Source organism: Sebastes umbrosus, chromosome 9 (assembly GCF_015220745.1).
Source record: "Sebastes umbrosus isolate fSebUmb1 chromosome 9, fSebUmb1.pri, whole genome shotgun sequence".
In the NCBI taxonomy this organism is placed as follows: Eukaryota; Metazoa; Chordata; class Actinopteri; order Perciformes; family Sebastidae; genus Sebastes; species Sebastes umbrosus.
In genome coordinates, this window is record NC_051277.1 from 14,004,117 (window position 1) to 14,018,954 (window position 14,838).

At 40.1% G+C, this 14,838-nt stretch overlaps 1 protein-coding gene across 4 annotated transcripts in view; it reads right to left on the reverse strand.

The window, feature by feature from the left end:
- glra1 (glycine receptor, alpha 1) overlaps positions 1–14,838 on the reverse strand; it is a 124,010-nt gene that overhangs the window by 42,114 nt on the left and 67,058 nt on the right. For all 4 annotated transcript variants that reach the window (XM_037780867.1, XM_037780866.1, XM_037780865.1 and 1 more), the window contains 2 exons: positions 5,664–5,887; positions 84–166 (listed from right to left, as the gene is read on the reverse strand). In XM_037780867.1, the coding sequence (XP_037636795.1) occupies positions 84–166; positions 5,664–5,887 (307 nt within the window). The remainder of the gene's footprint in view (positions 1–83; positions 167–5,663; positions 5,888–14,838) is intronic.

The following is a 14,838-nucleotide window of genomic DNA, read 5'->3' on the forward strand; positions in this document are numbered from 1 at the left end:
TACCAGCTGCTCAGCGACTGATGCTCTCATCGTACCCCTGACTGTGTGCGTGAGTGTGTATGTGTGTGTGTGTAATTACTCACAGCTCTCCAGCTGCATGATGCAGGTCTGGACGTCCATCGGGAAGTTCTTCAGATCCATGGGACAGGCCAGGATCAGTGTTATTCTGCAAACACACACACACACACACAGCATCACTTAGTATTGAGGGGATTATCCAGAGCTTTATCAGTGTGACTCAACCAGCAGCGCCCAACAGTCACAGATCAGAACGGGTTTGAAACTGATAATAATGAATACATTCATTTCCTTTTTTATTTAGAAAAAAAAAAATCTATTTAGCCACTGCTGTTATCCAGACTGATTTGTAAAATGTGCAACAATAGCTTAAAGGTGCTATTGATAACATTCATTCGCAGATGTCTCATTCTCCCTCCCCGGTTCCATTGCATTCACATCACATCAAGTCATTGCCAGGCACTTACCGTCAATCTCAGCCATTTATCAATTTTTTCCACACTAACTGACGACACAGATGTGATACCAACGTTGGCTTATTATTGGTGAATGTATATATTGTGAATGTATTTTTTTGTATGTGTATATATACACATATATATATATATATATATATATTTTTTTTTTTAATATTGATCTACTTAAAAAATGTGATCAATAACAACTTTAAATTAATTAATTACTAGCATTACTAGCCGCCATTTACATTATATAAACATTTAGTTTTATACTCACAGAAAAGGCATTACAGAAGACAAACGATTAATTACTTTGCTTGAAAAACAAGGAGCAAACGTCCCAGATTTGAGGGGTGAAAATCAATCAAATTAAATAATAAACACATTGATAAGTATAATTTAACCGATATATATATACTTGTTTTCATGATGACATGATTTGATTAAAACAGATTTGAGTGGCACTGAAACAACTAGTCAATTAATTGATATTAGTTGTTGTTTTAAAGTAATTTATGTGTGAGGATCTGAAAAGACCCAAACCAACAATGAATGTATTTACTAACAAGTACCGTGTGTATTAAAGCCTGATATCTCTTCTTCCTCTGTGCCATAGAGCTCCATTAAAACCACATCACTGAGCCTGACTGTGGTACCGGGTGATATGTTCCTTCATTACCATGAACACACACACTGTAGTTTATTTTGACTCAATCCCACATACATCGTCCTGCTGCCACTAATACTCTCTAGAGCACCAAATGTGGATTAATTAATCCTCCGCTGAAAATAGTCCCCAACAAATGCACTATTTCCTCCTGTTTGTTTGTTAAACACTACGGTGACCAGCTGTTTCAGAAACTGTCTTATAGCCTTTAATAACATTGCCAGTTTTATCTGTTGATCATTTAATCAAAAAATATTCAATAGATATTGGTCGCAATGAGGAAACCTGAGGAAAACATAAACGGGAATGTGGACGTTAGTTCTCAGTTTCACCGCACGTCTTCTTCTCTGCTGGAGGACTAACAGGATGAAAACCTGTAGCTGAGCGGGCGTGCAGTAACATGGGAATGAATCTTGTTTCATGCAAGGCTGATCCGTGAAACTGAGAAAATTAAAATGTTGGGGGTAGCCGGTCCCACGTTGTCGTGGTGACACATTCGTTTTCTGAGTCTCAGGCACCAAAATTAATTACTGCTGTCACATGGAGGGAATGAATCTCTGCACAAGAAAACTTCCCCCCGAAATTAATGGAAAAACTATTTCATAACTGATAGGAAGCATTACTGAAATTAAAGACTTTTAAAATGAGATATCTACCATTGGCCCAATAAGACACATTCTCAGACATTATTACTGCTCCGCTCCACCAAATAGAACTCAATATATGCTGTTATTTAAAATTAGGGATGTAATCATCTGTGTTTCAAAATAAATTGTACCAATTAGAGATGCCACCAATGGTTATTTTAATATCAATCAATCTATTATTTTTCAATTAGTCAATACATTGTGCAGTGTGTAAAATGTCAATAATAATAAAGGAAAGCAAAGCAGGTCTTAGCACTGATAATTTGTGAATTTTTGACGCTTTCAACTGAAAATAGTTCGTAGTTCTACTTTATAACTGAGTTAAAAATTATTAATATTATAATCAATTCAGCACTTATATCCATACAAAGCCTTACAATAACTCAAGACTATAACAATTTCACTGTCACGTCCATTTAGTAGCTGTTTCTGGAGCTTTCGATCATATCACATGATCTTGAATTTGCATAGTTGTAGGATAAATTATGAAAGTTTTTAAGCCAACATGGATGACTGATGATACTTCCATTGCTCAAAAAAACTCAAACTCTGTCTGCTGCTGAAAACCATGTGATACAGTCAAAAGCCCCAGAACAGATAAATGGATCTTGTCGTGAGATTGTTTTTTTTAAATGCGGTTTTCAAGGTTAAGAATGAACTTTGAATCACCAATATTCTTGATTGTTCATCTTAAACACATCATTTTATAACAGGTAACTTTAGCCAGGAGATGTCAAGATCTCAAGGATCCTTCAAATTCAACTGAGGACTGAGTCCTTCGTTCAGAGGATTTTCAAGGATGCATGTGTGCATCCTCCGCACTCCTAAAACACCAACAATCCTATGTACAAGACGCATTTCCTATATTATATGCTAGTAAACTTTCAGTTATTTCACCTCAGCAGTCCGCCAAAATATGTTTCTGAACAAATTTGAGGTGAGAAATTGCCAATCCACCTGCTGTCTACAAATCCTAATTTCAAATATGTTCCAGCTTTCGTCGCTCAGTGACTCGTTCAGCAAGTGACTAATAGTCCAAAGGGTCCGGCAACGGCAGAGAGAGACCGTGGGGAAAAATAGCGATAGAGCCAGCATATTTGTACATCTACATCAGTGAATTAAGGCTTTATTTCCACCAAACCAGAGTTGGTAATTGTTGGAAAGACTATCCAAGATTGTTCTGATGAGTTTTATTTTTTTTCAGCTGAGTTTGAATGAAGTTTTACAATCGGCAAGGTAAAAAAAAAGTATGGTGGCTCTGAGGAGACCATATTAATTATATGTTTTGTACGTTTATAAATAATAATTGTCCAAATCACTGTTGATTTTATTATTTTCTAATAGGCCTACATGTTTTGAATTTGTGTATAATTGTTTTGAGGAATGCAAAATCAATATTCCTACTAGAAATTGTAATGTACTGAATTGTTCTAAATAAAGTAAAAAAGCATCCTCGACTACTACTAATTCCCATAATGCTCTAGTTGCAATGATGTATGGTTGCTTTGTGATATGTTGTGGTACTCAGGGAGCTTGTTATCTCTCTTTGACTTTGAAGGTGTTTCTCAGATAGTACAAGTTAATAACTGCTTGCAAAAAAAAAAACATCATCCATCACCACTGTCATCATAATCTCTAAATCACTGAATGTTATGTTCAAGAGTGTTCATTTCAGTAAAAAAAAAATGCTCCAGCTCCAGTTTCATTTCTGCAGAGTTGGAGCTGTCAGCAGGTTGTCATGACGTGCAGAAGGTGATTTGGCTGCACACGCTCCGTCCTTCTGTTCTGCTCTAACAGGACACCCGCTGCTACAACACACACGTCCAGTCGGCCTGATGTACAAAATACAGTTTGCCGCGTCTGCACATCGTTAGTCCCTGACAGGATGCTGAATATGTATTACACACATGATGTAGCCTCCACAGATGTCCCACTTTCCCAGAAAGAAGATTCAGCTCTGTGGTTTCCTGTCCGCTGCATCCTGACACCTAAACGCCAAATGCTGACCAAAAAAAAATAAAAAAGCGCCTTGCTTTTTACTCCAAAATGGAGTTGAGCCTCCAACCCTGCAGGTGATTTTGTGCTTCCACTACAAGTAGAGTACATGGAAAATCACATATTACCAATGCAGGACAGATGCTGAATTTGATGACTCCCACAATGACTGACATACTGTGATTTTTCAGAATGGTAACTACAGTATCTCATTTCCTTTTCTTCTTCTTATGGATTTTTTAAAAAACATATTTAACGTAAGTGAGTAAGGTCGTTCTGGTCTTGGTCGACTAAGATTTCTTTAATCGATTAGTCGTTTTTTATGCTTTTTTTTCATGCTGAATGACTTATTTACATTTAAAGAAAAAAATATTTAAAGTGGTGCTTTTGTGTGATTCTTTGTGGAGAAACTCAGTTTTACAGATCTGTCGATTAAATCAACTAATCGATTAGTCAACTAAGAATTTTTTTTGCCCGAGGAACATATTCATGTGATTTTTTTTTCTGTATTACATTCTGTATTTTATGTTTAAGTCGTGCAAGACAAATTAATGAAGTTAAAATTTAAAGTCTACGGACAAAAATGCCAGCTGTCCTTGCCTTCCAAAATGAAACATATAAGTGTTTTCTCAGCAGTTGGACATTATGTAAAAGTGTGTTTCAGAACCATTATAATGTCCACTGCAAAAATGATATCCTCATATGATTTGCCATCCGTATGAGTGTGGAGAGAAAACTAACTTCCAAAATACATGACGCATTTTGTACTAGGATTCTTTGAAATTAAAGAATCCTAGATTTTCCATTTGATATAGTCCTCGCATGCATAAATGGGAACACATATCAGCTCAGAGCGAGCCCCGCATTTCCCTTTTGAAGCACAGCAGGAGATTTGACTACATGTGAATCTGGTCGTCCAATCTCAAAAACTTCACTTTCATCTCGGAGGAGACGCGGCCATTGGTCACGACTCCTCCTCGAGGAGCTGCTCCACTGTTGAGCGATAAACATCAAAAAACAGAGTAAACAACATTTACAAGGCCCACTTTCTCCATCTCCCCTCGGGACGGTTTAATATCCTGAGCCGCCTCGTAGCCTCCGAGATCAAGCTGATCAACGGAGGGTTCATTCTGATGTTGTCAAGTTAACAAATGAGAGCGGCAGAGGGGGAGCGGAGAGGTTCATCCCTTTTCTGACGATATTTATAAAGGGCCAATCTCACTCCTCCTCCTGCTGGACATGAAGGTGAAAACTGAGGTTGATAACGGATTAGACTCGCTGCTGGAATACTAACAGGCTGAGTAGATTACCATGGCTGCTGCGTCTCATTCTCATTCGCCCCTGAGCAGAGGCAATAAAAGCGAAGAGGAGGATGCACCGGCAGGCTAAAAGGTTTGTCGGCTGAAGGCGGCTATAACTCTGAGAGCCTTGAATGGGATGTCTCGGAGATACAAAAAAAAACGAGGGAGGAAGTAGAGCTCTGGAGGAAATAAAAACCTCCAACTTTGATGCAATAAGAGCGCTGAAGATGAAGGTCTTTGGAATGCAATAAACAGGAAGTCAGAGCAGTCACTTTCTATCCTCCATCATAGTTTCAATATAACCTCCAGACATATTACCGTTCTCTTTCCTCTTCTACTGTGACTCCAAACTTTTTCTATTACTGTTAAATCTCTTTTAAATGACCGTTGAACAGTTATACTCCACTAATATCAACTGCACTGTGCTTTTTACAGCTCCTGAAAGTTAATTCTGTTGTTGCACTTTTAATGAAATAGTCTGGATATGAGCAGGAGACTTTAATTTGTGTCCATGCTGCGGTAATCACTTTAATAAACCACAGTTGGAATGTGAAACCTCACACTTCCTCCCGCTCACCGTATGCTGTAGAGCACGTTGCCGTTTTTAGAGATGCGCAGCAGCTTGTTGTCGGTGGTGACCTCGTGGAAGTTGGCCCCCTTCTCGTTGGCGAAGAACAAGTCAGGTTTCCAGATGGAGTCCAACATAGAGGGGTCGAGGTCCAGCGAGTCGTCGGGGTACTCACTGTAGGCCAGCCGAGGGTCGTTCCACTGCTGTCTCAAGAAGATGTTCACTCTGTAGTCCTGAGAGGAGACAGAAAAGGAGAGACGGTGTGGAGATGTTAGAGAGATCTGTTCTGCAGTTATGGATGGATGGTTGAGAAAAAATAAAATGATGATGTTTAGTGATGATGATGAGCAGCATTATAGAGAAGAAGAAAAAAGGAGGACAATTTCTACACCCACAGGAGCAGGAAACAGACCAGAAACCAATGCAGCAGACACATGGTGCCTAGTTTTAGTTAAAAGTGGGGGTGCAAGATTAGTGACTGGCTAGGGGAGGTATGGCAAGAAAGTTTTATTTTAATTAACACCTGAAAGTGCCATTATAGCGCTAATAGGAGAGAGGACTTCCTATGATTTCTTGTCAAATAAAAGTGGTTTTTATTTAGGATGAAAAGCTTCAAAGTGCCGGTTTACAACCGCAGCGTATGTCTGGACCTATTTCTCCGGACATTGTTTTGAGTTCATGAGAAAACGGCTAAGGTAACGATGGGAAATGCAATTTTTAATTCATATACTACATATGAAAAAGCCAGATATGACATGTTTTTATCCAAACAAGCTCAAATGTTTTATTAGTATTATTCTTCTTTTTTTAATCATGGTTTTTATTGTTTCCTTAAGGAAAATTACTACAACAACCTAAATAATATGCACATACAATAACATATCGTAACTGTAAATTGAAAAACAAAGTATTCAAAAACAAGGGAGGATAAAAAAATAAATAAATAAGAAACAAAAATAATAATAGTAAAAATATAAATAAATATAAATAAATAAAAGAATTACATAAATTCACATACCAGATTCCCAGCACCTACTGTATATCTCTGTGGCCCCTACAAACTAGCTCTAATATTTAATAACAGTTGTATGATCAAAAATTGTGAATGCAAGAAACACACACTTGCTCCCCCAAGTCTGGTAGTGAGGGTGCAGCTGCAGCTTGCTCCTTTGCTCAGGCACCAATGAGCAGCTACACAGATGAACAGTTTTCTTGATTGTAAAATCTCATATTCTACCCTCACTATCATCACTGCTGCTCTCTCCACGTTCGACTACTACGGCTGCATTCTCTGGAGGTCCAGAGTCTCTCTGAAGCAGACGAGGCACGTTGGAGGGAAATTGATTCGGCAGAGAAAAATAAATTACAACGAACCAGCGAAAGTCATAAAGCATAAATCCCAGAAACACCTTGAACAGAAGAATGTAAAATGTATCCGCAGGGAGAAGTTCCCTTTAAAAAGAAAAGGGGAAAAGGAGGAAAAAAAAGAAAAAAGGCTCATCAGGGGTCACTGCACTGCTGACTCGAGATGCTGTAGCTCCATACGGAGGAATTTATCGACAGATACCGGCAGACGTAGAGATGGAGTGATGGACAGGATATTACGGTTGGACGAGCAGGTGGTTATGGGTCTTCATCCATATGTCATTTTCTCCTTTATGTGACTGTAAGAGATTTTACTGATCAGGGTGAGTTGTGGCCCGGAGCCATATATCTGAGATCTTTTTCCGTGCCTGTGAGTCAGTGTGCATGCAGCCTCAGATCCTCCGTAGCCTTTAAAAGGCTACAGCCGACTCGGCCTTTAGCAGCTTTTACTCTCTATTCTTATTCTTTTTCTTGGAGGCTTGTGTCCGCTGTGGTTTGATTGATAAAGCACTTTTTAAGGTGTGGTTTTAAAGAGCTATTTTTTACCCCTCCACCCCCGCAACAGTAAAACCACACAAAAGAGGGAAGTTTCCAGAAATAGAGGGATGCACAGACAGGCAGATGGATGTGTGGAGAGTTGGCCTGGTACAAAGCTGGACGGCAGCTGAAGGTCATGGAGTTGCTGCTCCCTCTTTAGTCTTACACAGGGAGATGGAGAGATACAGTGGAAGACAGTCAGAAGGGAAAGATGAACAGGAGATAGAGGACAGTCAGACGGGAAAGATGAACAGGAGATTCATTCGTCACAGAGCCTTCAAAGAAGAGATAATAGCGAGTGCTTCTGTGCAGTTTCGGGGTTGTTTTTGCGATGAAGACGATGGATTTCTAAGGAGCAATGGATAAAGCCTTTCCTTTGTGACTTTAAACCTATCCAGAATCAACTACAGTACATGAGTGTGTGGCCATGGTTTGTTGTTGTTGTTGGGCAATTTCATGTCCTTCCTCATCGACAAATGCTGTCTTATTTTCTGTTTTAAATCTTGCATGAGGGCAGGAATCCTTGGCGGACCATATTAAGAGTAACTGAAAAGACTGAAACTAAATGAATGAATGAACGTGAAAAACAAAACAACAAAAAAAACAAACATCTGGTGATAGTTTGACAGGACACATGAGCAGCACATTGGGACATGATTCTCCAGCCCGATCTCATTTCCAGGGCGTCAAATACCGATGCTTTGTCATGGCCGTCGGCGTTCAATACAGATGCACAAGGCACCCTTTAGTGCTGATGAAACAACACAGAGCTTTCATCCAGGAGAAACTAAATATCAGAATGAACAAGAAAACCGACAAAATATAGCATCTGTTGATAGTTTGACGGTCACATTAGCAGCACGTTGGGACATGATTCTCAAACACAGTGGATACAGAATTTAAGTCAGGTGTTTAAAAACTGACATACTCCATCATTTCATATGAAGAAAAACCCTTTTTGTTTGGGTTGTTTTTGAGTTTGTTTGGTACGGGCCACTGATATATTTTGTTCATGCCTTCACATATTTTCATTCATGAATCCCACAAGACTTCTTAATCCAAGTAGCCCGAACCCTAAACCTAACCGAATCTGTGAGTATAAAGGTTTAGTGAATAAAGCCTTCTGTCTATTATCCTGAATCATGTAAAACAGCGTATTTTAGACTGCAGTCAAAATGTTTGATTTTTGACTCAGTGAAAGCTGATCTTTGCTTTACTGATCGGAATCAAAGATTCACAGATTCAGAGTTCAGTCTCGGTTTTAAAAGGTTTCATCCAGCTGGAAATCGGAGCCAATGGAGGTTAAATCCAGACCGCAGCGTGGAGATGAACCTCCACCACATGCGGCTTTAAAACCTCCAGCCTCCGCCGTTTAACTGAAAGATCAATACATCTACAGGTCTGACTGTGTGGGTGCCTGCACAAATGTGTGTATTCCTGCACTTCTACTATTGCAAGGATCAATTTGTGTTTTAGAGTGAGAACAATTTTTGCAAATATGGGGATTTTGGGGAAAAATGACCTTGAAAACTATTCATATCAGATTGTTTTTATAGTTTTGGCTGGCCTGACCTGACTAAATCTATAAAAATATATTTTTTAGGATACGGTACATTGAATGTTTTGTATGGCAACAACAGACAATGTGTGTTTTATTGCTGTCATGGCATTTAAATTGAATAAATTGTGTGTTTATTGGTGAATAAGACACTTTTTCAGTTTTCTCATCTTAAATATTTGACTTAAATTAATGATAAAGAACACTAAATGAAACTGGGCAATCTAAGTCATTGTAACTTTCAACTTTGTCAGTCATTACTCTCAAAACAGCAAGAGGTCACCTGTCAAGCGTTAAAACAAAAGGACTAATTGTGACATTTCGTGTGCTCCTCCATCATCACCTCTAATGGTTGTTTTGAGGGTTAGAACTAGCGTTATGTTAATGTTAGGCTTGAAATTAAGAGTCAATCCAGGTAGAAGTGTTAACTGTTGATCCTTCAGAGCTTTATTTTATAACCTTCACCGCCCGCTTTCCATTCCCTGCTTCACAGTCTGAGATGGAGTGTCTTTATTCAGCGAGGGGTGGCATTTAGCTCGCCCCTCCATCCCCCTAATTGTCAATTATTCTCAGAATATGGAGCTCGGCCACTCCGGCCAGGCTGGAGCCATCATTAAACTACGTGGCGTAGCAGAAATGCATCGCGGGGACGAGGCACGGCCATGCCAGCAGCCCCAGCGGGTGGCATTTAGAGGAGCAATCAGCCACACTCCTGCATGTGTGTGTGTGTGTGTGAAATACAGTCACATGGCAATCAGCCTCAGTGAGACCCTTCGCCGTTTATCACTGCTGATTAGACGGAATATCTCACATGAAACAAATGAGCATGACCTTTCGAGAAGGAGTCGCCTTTTCTTCTGCTTGAGAATATGATAAATAACCTGAAATGGCGCGGAGATGAGGAGCGCCTGTCGATGGAGAGAGGGAACGAGGGAATACAGAGGAGAGGAGCGGGCCCACGCCATGATCATCAGTCATACACCCGCCCGCGGTTTGACACCGGCTTGGAAAGAGCAAAAGTCGAGAGGAAGTGGTCTTTACCAACGTGAGCTCATGGGAAGGTGAATAAAGCACGCAACTTTTAAGGACATTCGTGCGTCATGATAACGCATTTTAGGCTTTTTTTCTGGTGTCATTTCACGACACGTCGTTAACATGAAATGGTCGCAGTTATGTTTAGGCAACCCGGTCTCACGGGAATGCGTATAAATACAATGACTGCCTTTACGGAGTTGCTAAAGGCAAAGATATTTATGAATTCAGTGGTCACACAAGCCTGTCTTTTTACACAGCTAATTGGTGTGATGTTGTTGAACCCTTCAGCGTCTGTTCTTTATTCTTTATGTCTCCTTCAAGAAACTCTGGCATCCTGCAGCTACACTTATCTTACATCAGTACCATTCTACATAACATGATGCTTCTATGATTCTTATATCCTACATTAATACTACTAATACCAATTTTACAAAAATAACTGTTATAATAAAAAAAACAGAAAACATTATAAACTCAGGTTTAGTGATAGCAGACAATATATATAAACTGGGGAAAAAAAGTTCGTAAACTTGTGTTGGGTGGATTATTTCTCTGTTGTTACAATGCTAATTGGCATTGTATTTTACATCGTTGGAAAGCCTGTTTATTTACCTTCAGAATGATGTCCAACTTGTAAGGATCATGCATTTGTGGGATGAGCAGCACAGCTGATTATGTGGGTAGCGCCCAAGAAAAATTTGCCAAAATGCTCTGCCAATGGTAAAAACAGGCTTTCCAATGACGTAAAATACAATGCCAATTAGCATTGTAACAACAGAGAAATAATCGACCAAACACAAGTTAACAAACTTTTTTTCCCCAATTTATCTTGACAATATGAATTACAGATTTCACCTTTAATTCATATTGTCAAGATACTGACATTAACTTTTGTACCCTTTCATTTACATTCAGATCACAGATTGTGTCTTTAACCGTTTTTTTTTTGTCTAAATTTGTTCTTCTTAATTCTAAAATGTATTTGGCATGTTAGACCATCACCTCCAGTCTCTTCATCTTGGCCTTATAGACACTGCAGTTCTAATATAATGCTGTTTTTATTTTGCAATCCCTCACAAGCCAATCATGAAACAGTAGATTGTTACATGGAAAAAACTGCTCATCTTGTGAAAGTCGTTCGGTCCATAAAACCTCAGCTTCATGGGTCAGAGGCTCTTCATGGCTGCAGATGGATGCACATTTAGTGCATTAATAAACTGAGAGGGGGAATGGATGCAGCAGCATGAGGATGCAAATGACTGATTTCAGGGGATAATTTAAAATTGGAGTGAACGGACAACTAGTTTGAGGTTTATTAAAAAAGTGCTGCAGGTCGTCGGCATATGTGCAGTAAAAAGTGGGACTCCTACACCGTCCGTATAGGTTCATACTCCTGGTTTAATACCCTGACATGAGGCCATTGGACTGTTAAGTGCTACCTTGAAATTACCATCCACCACCGCCACGCTGCTATGAAACCATTAGCAGAGGAAATGCTGTACTTACACAATTCCGCACTCATTTCAGCATGTATTAAACTCAGGCAGTAAACCACGCATGAAAGACTGCAATCTTCCTCCTCCTCTTTCGTCTTCTTCCTCCTCCAACAACAACAAAAACTACAGAAACAGCAGCAGCTAGATTCTAATTCCACGCCTGTCATAACATCCTGCCGGCTCCCTGGATGCTGCTCAGGTAGGGAGGAGAGGTAGGAGGTTACGGAGGCTCACACATTATGGCGGCACATCTGCTCTGCTCAGACAACATTGCATTGAGAGCGAAAAAAGATGCTGTTTTCACTGTGTGGCCTCAAAATAAGCTCCACCGCCACCACCAGCAGCACCAGCAGCACTGTGGGATGTCAAACCAATTTATAACAGCAAGCTTTTCTCTGGATCTTGAGGTGATTTTGATAAATGAGACGTTTGACTGTAACGAGCACTGATGTAATTAACCCTGGTCTGTCAAAGCTGCAATATGATGCAAGAGTTTATAAAAAAATCACCTGTTACTTTAAACTATATCACACACTGAGGCGGCACCTCACAGATTCAACCAGGGTGATGACATATCATTCATGTGTTAACACGGTTACTCTTATCAAAGAACAGGAAGTCATGAATCAAAACTGATCATTTCCACAAGGTGCTGATTGGTCCGTGGCTTGCCAGACACCAATGCATTACTTGGAGCCTCACAAGATGGATTTTTATATGATATGTGACATTGCGAGAATCCAGCTGCCATGCAAAGTAAGCTGTTCCCACCGCCATAGCCTAAACACACTACGCACATTCAAATTAATGGGGAGGACTGGCATTTTATTGTGAAAGGTAAGAACAGAGGGAGTGGATCTGCTCTGCGCTGCCTTTGTCAAGGTTGAAAGGAGTAATAAAGTTTGCCGTCCTGGCACAGACTACGGTACGTTCAGCACAACGTGATTGATTGATGTCTTTATTCCAACCCAGTCGCCAGAAAAATTGTTGGCATTGGACATTTCTGCAATCAATGGATACGTCGAATGGCGAATTTTCTGAACCAAAAATATGTTTTATAAATACGTTTCATATCAGCCTCGTATCACGCTGGCAGAAACGCACAATTCCACGTGGTTAACGTTGTGAAATGATTGGTTTGGTTTAGGCAACAAAACTACTTGTTAAGGTTAGAAAAAAGATCATGGTTTGTGTTTCAAATAATAATGAAACAACATAACAATGCAACGAAACTATAGTTAAGTTTAGAAACAAACTACATGTTTGGGATTAAAACTACAGTGTTTGTACAGTGAAAATGACACTGAACGTTGTGAACACGGGACACAAACGAACAGCTGATTGTAACGTGATGCACGGGACACAAACAGCGGCCTCCTGGATGAAAGCCTTGTGTTTGTTGGACCCATCCACCTTTCCTCCCACCTGCCCAGTGTCTCTTTCACTCTTTAAACTACGTCACTTGCTCTGACCAAATGCAAAAACGTCAGTGTATCCCTGGTTTGCAGAAACGTCCAATGCCAACATTTTTTCCTGGCGACTTGGCTGTTTATTGCAGTGCAAAAGCTCAGAAAATTGACGCTTTTTCCGCCATGTAATATTTGCATTCTGTGTGAAAGTACTCATAACAAAAACAACAGTTAGAAAAATTAACCGCACAAAAAAACCCTGGGTGCGTAAAGGCCTTAAGAGTGACAAAGTCCACGTAGGGAGGAGGTCGGATGGATGGATGGGTCAAACAAACACAGGACTTTCACCCAGGAGACTGCTGTACGTCTCTCGTGTGAAAATAAAACTCAACGTTGACTTATCCTAACGTACCTAACTTGTGTACATAACTTAACCCAAACCATGATCTTCTCTAAACAAGTATCTTTGTTTCTATTCACAATGTTAACCACGTTTAAAACAGTGACCGTTTCACAATGTGCGGGTAGGTGCCGTTTGGCCCGTTTGAAGCATTAGAATGGTGATAACAACTGATAACGGAGGTTTAATTGGCTGATAACGTTCAGAATGGGTGTTCCTTTAAGGGCGACTACAACCGCGATAGATGGAGAGGAGAGTATACCTGATATATCCAGGAAGAGAGCGGGATAAGGCTGGCAAATCATACTTTAAGTAACACAATGTAAAGCCTGTTCATAGAGCGGGAGAGGGAACGAATGAGCAGTGAGATAACTGAGTGTGTGTGTGTGGTAAAGGGAGAGTGGGGGCGTGACAAAGGGAAATAAAGTGTTTGAGGTTTCCGTGTGTGAAGGATAAAGAGCCGGAGAGCTCTGTGGTGACAGAGTTACAGCACAGAATTTCACAAATAGTAGGATATTGCATAGTGTGTATCCTATACCAACTCTTACTATTTTGTAAATATAAAGAAGACACAATAAGAAGCATTTACATTGCTCATATTTAATAGCATTCTGGAGGAAAATTGGAGCATTATTTAATTGAATGAATTATTAAGTCAGAAGCAGAGAATGTTATTTTTTACTATGGTAATGCAGGTTATTGCACCCATTTGATTGGTGTATTTCATTTTGATAATCTATCCTTATTATAATGAGTGTCTTCAGATTATCACTAATAATAAATATGTACATTACATCAATCTGGTTCAGTGTGTGTGTGTGTGTGTGTTAGAGAGTGAAGCAGAACGTGGTGATCAAATGTTTGAGGTTCAAGTGTGTGTTTAACAGACAGAGAGACGTTTAGCGAGGCTGGTGTGAGTACAGGTCTGTTCTGAAAAGGAGAGGAAATAAGGGAGGGAGAAAACGAGTGGAAGAGAGGGATGAAGAGTCTGAGTGCGTGTCTGAGTGTGTGTGTGTGCGTGTGTGTGTGTGAAGGAGAGAGAAAGAGTGAGTGAGCCAGCGAGCGGTGAGAGCGCTGAAACAGGAATAAAGCCGTGTACCGCCGGGACTTCAACACGCACTGCGCCATTCTACCGACTCCATCTATCACTGTGCTCCGGCCCCAGCAGCACTGTGTGTGTGTGTGTGTGTGTGTGCGTCGAGGATGGAGGGATATTGTATCCAAGCTTAAAGCGAGAGCCACACACTGCAACAAACACCATCCCTGCATCTAGGAAGCGTCCTCAGCTTCCTGCTCGCTCTGTGTCGCCTCTGGGGCTTTAGAATGGATTTTCTGGTTTGATAAAACCTGATGAATCCAATTATTTCACTACTTTGTTTTTGAT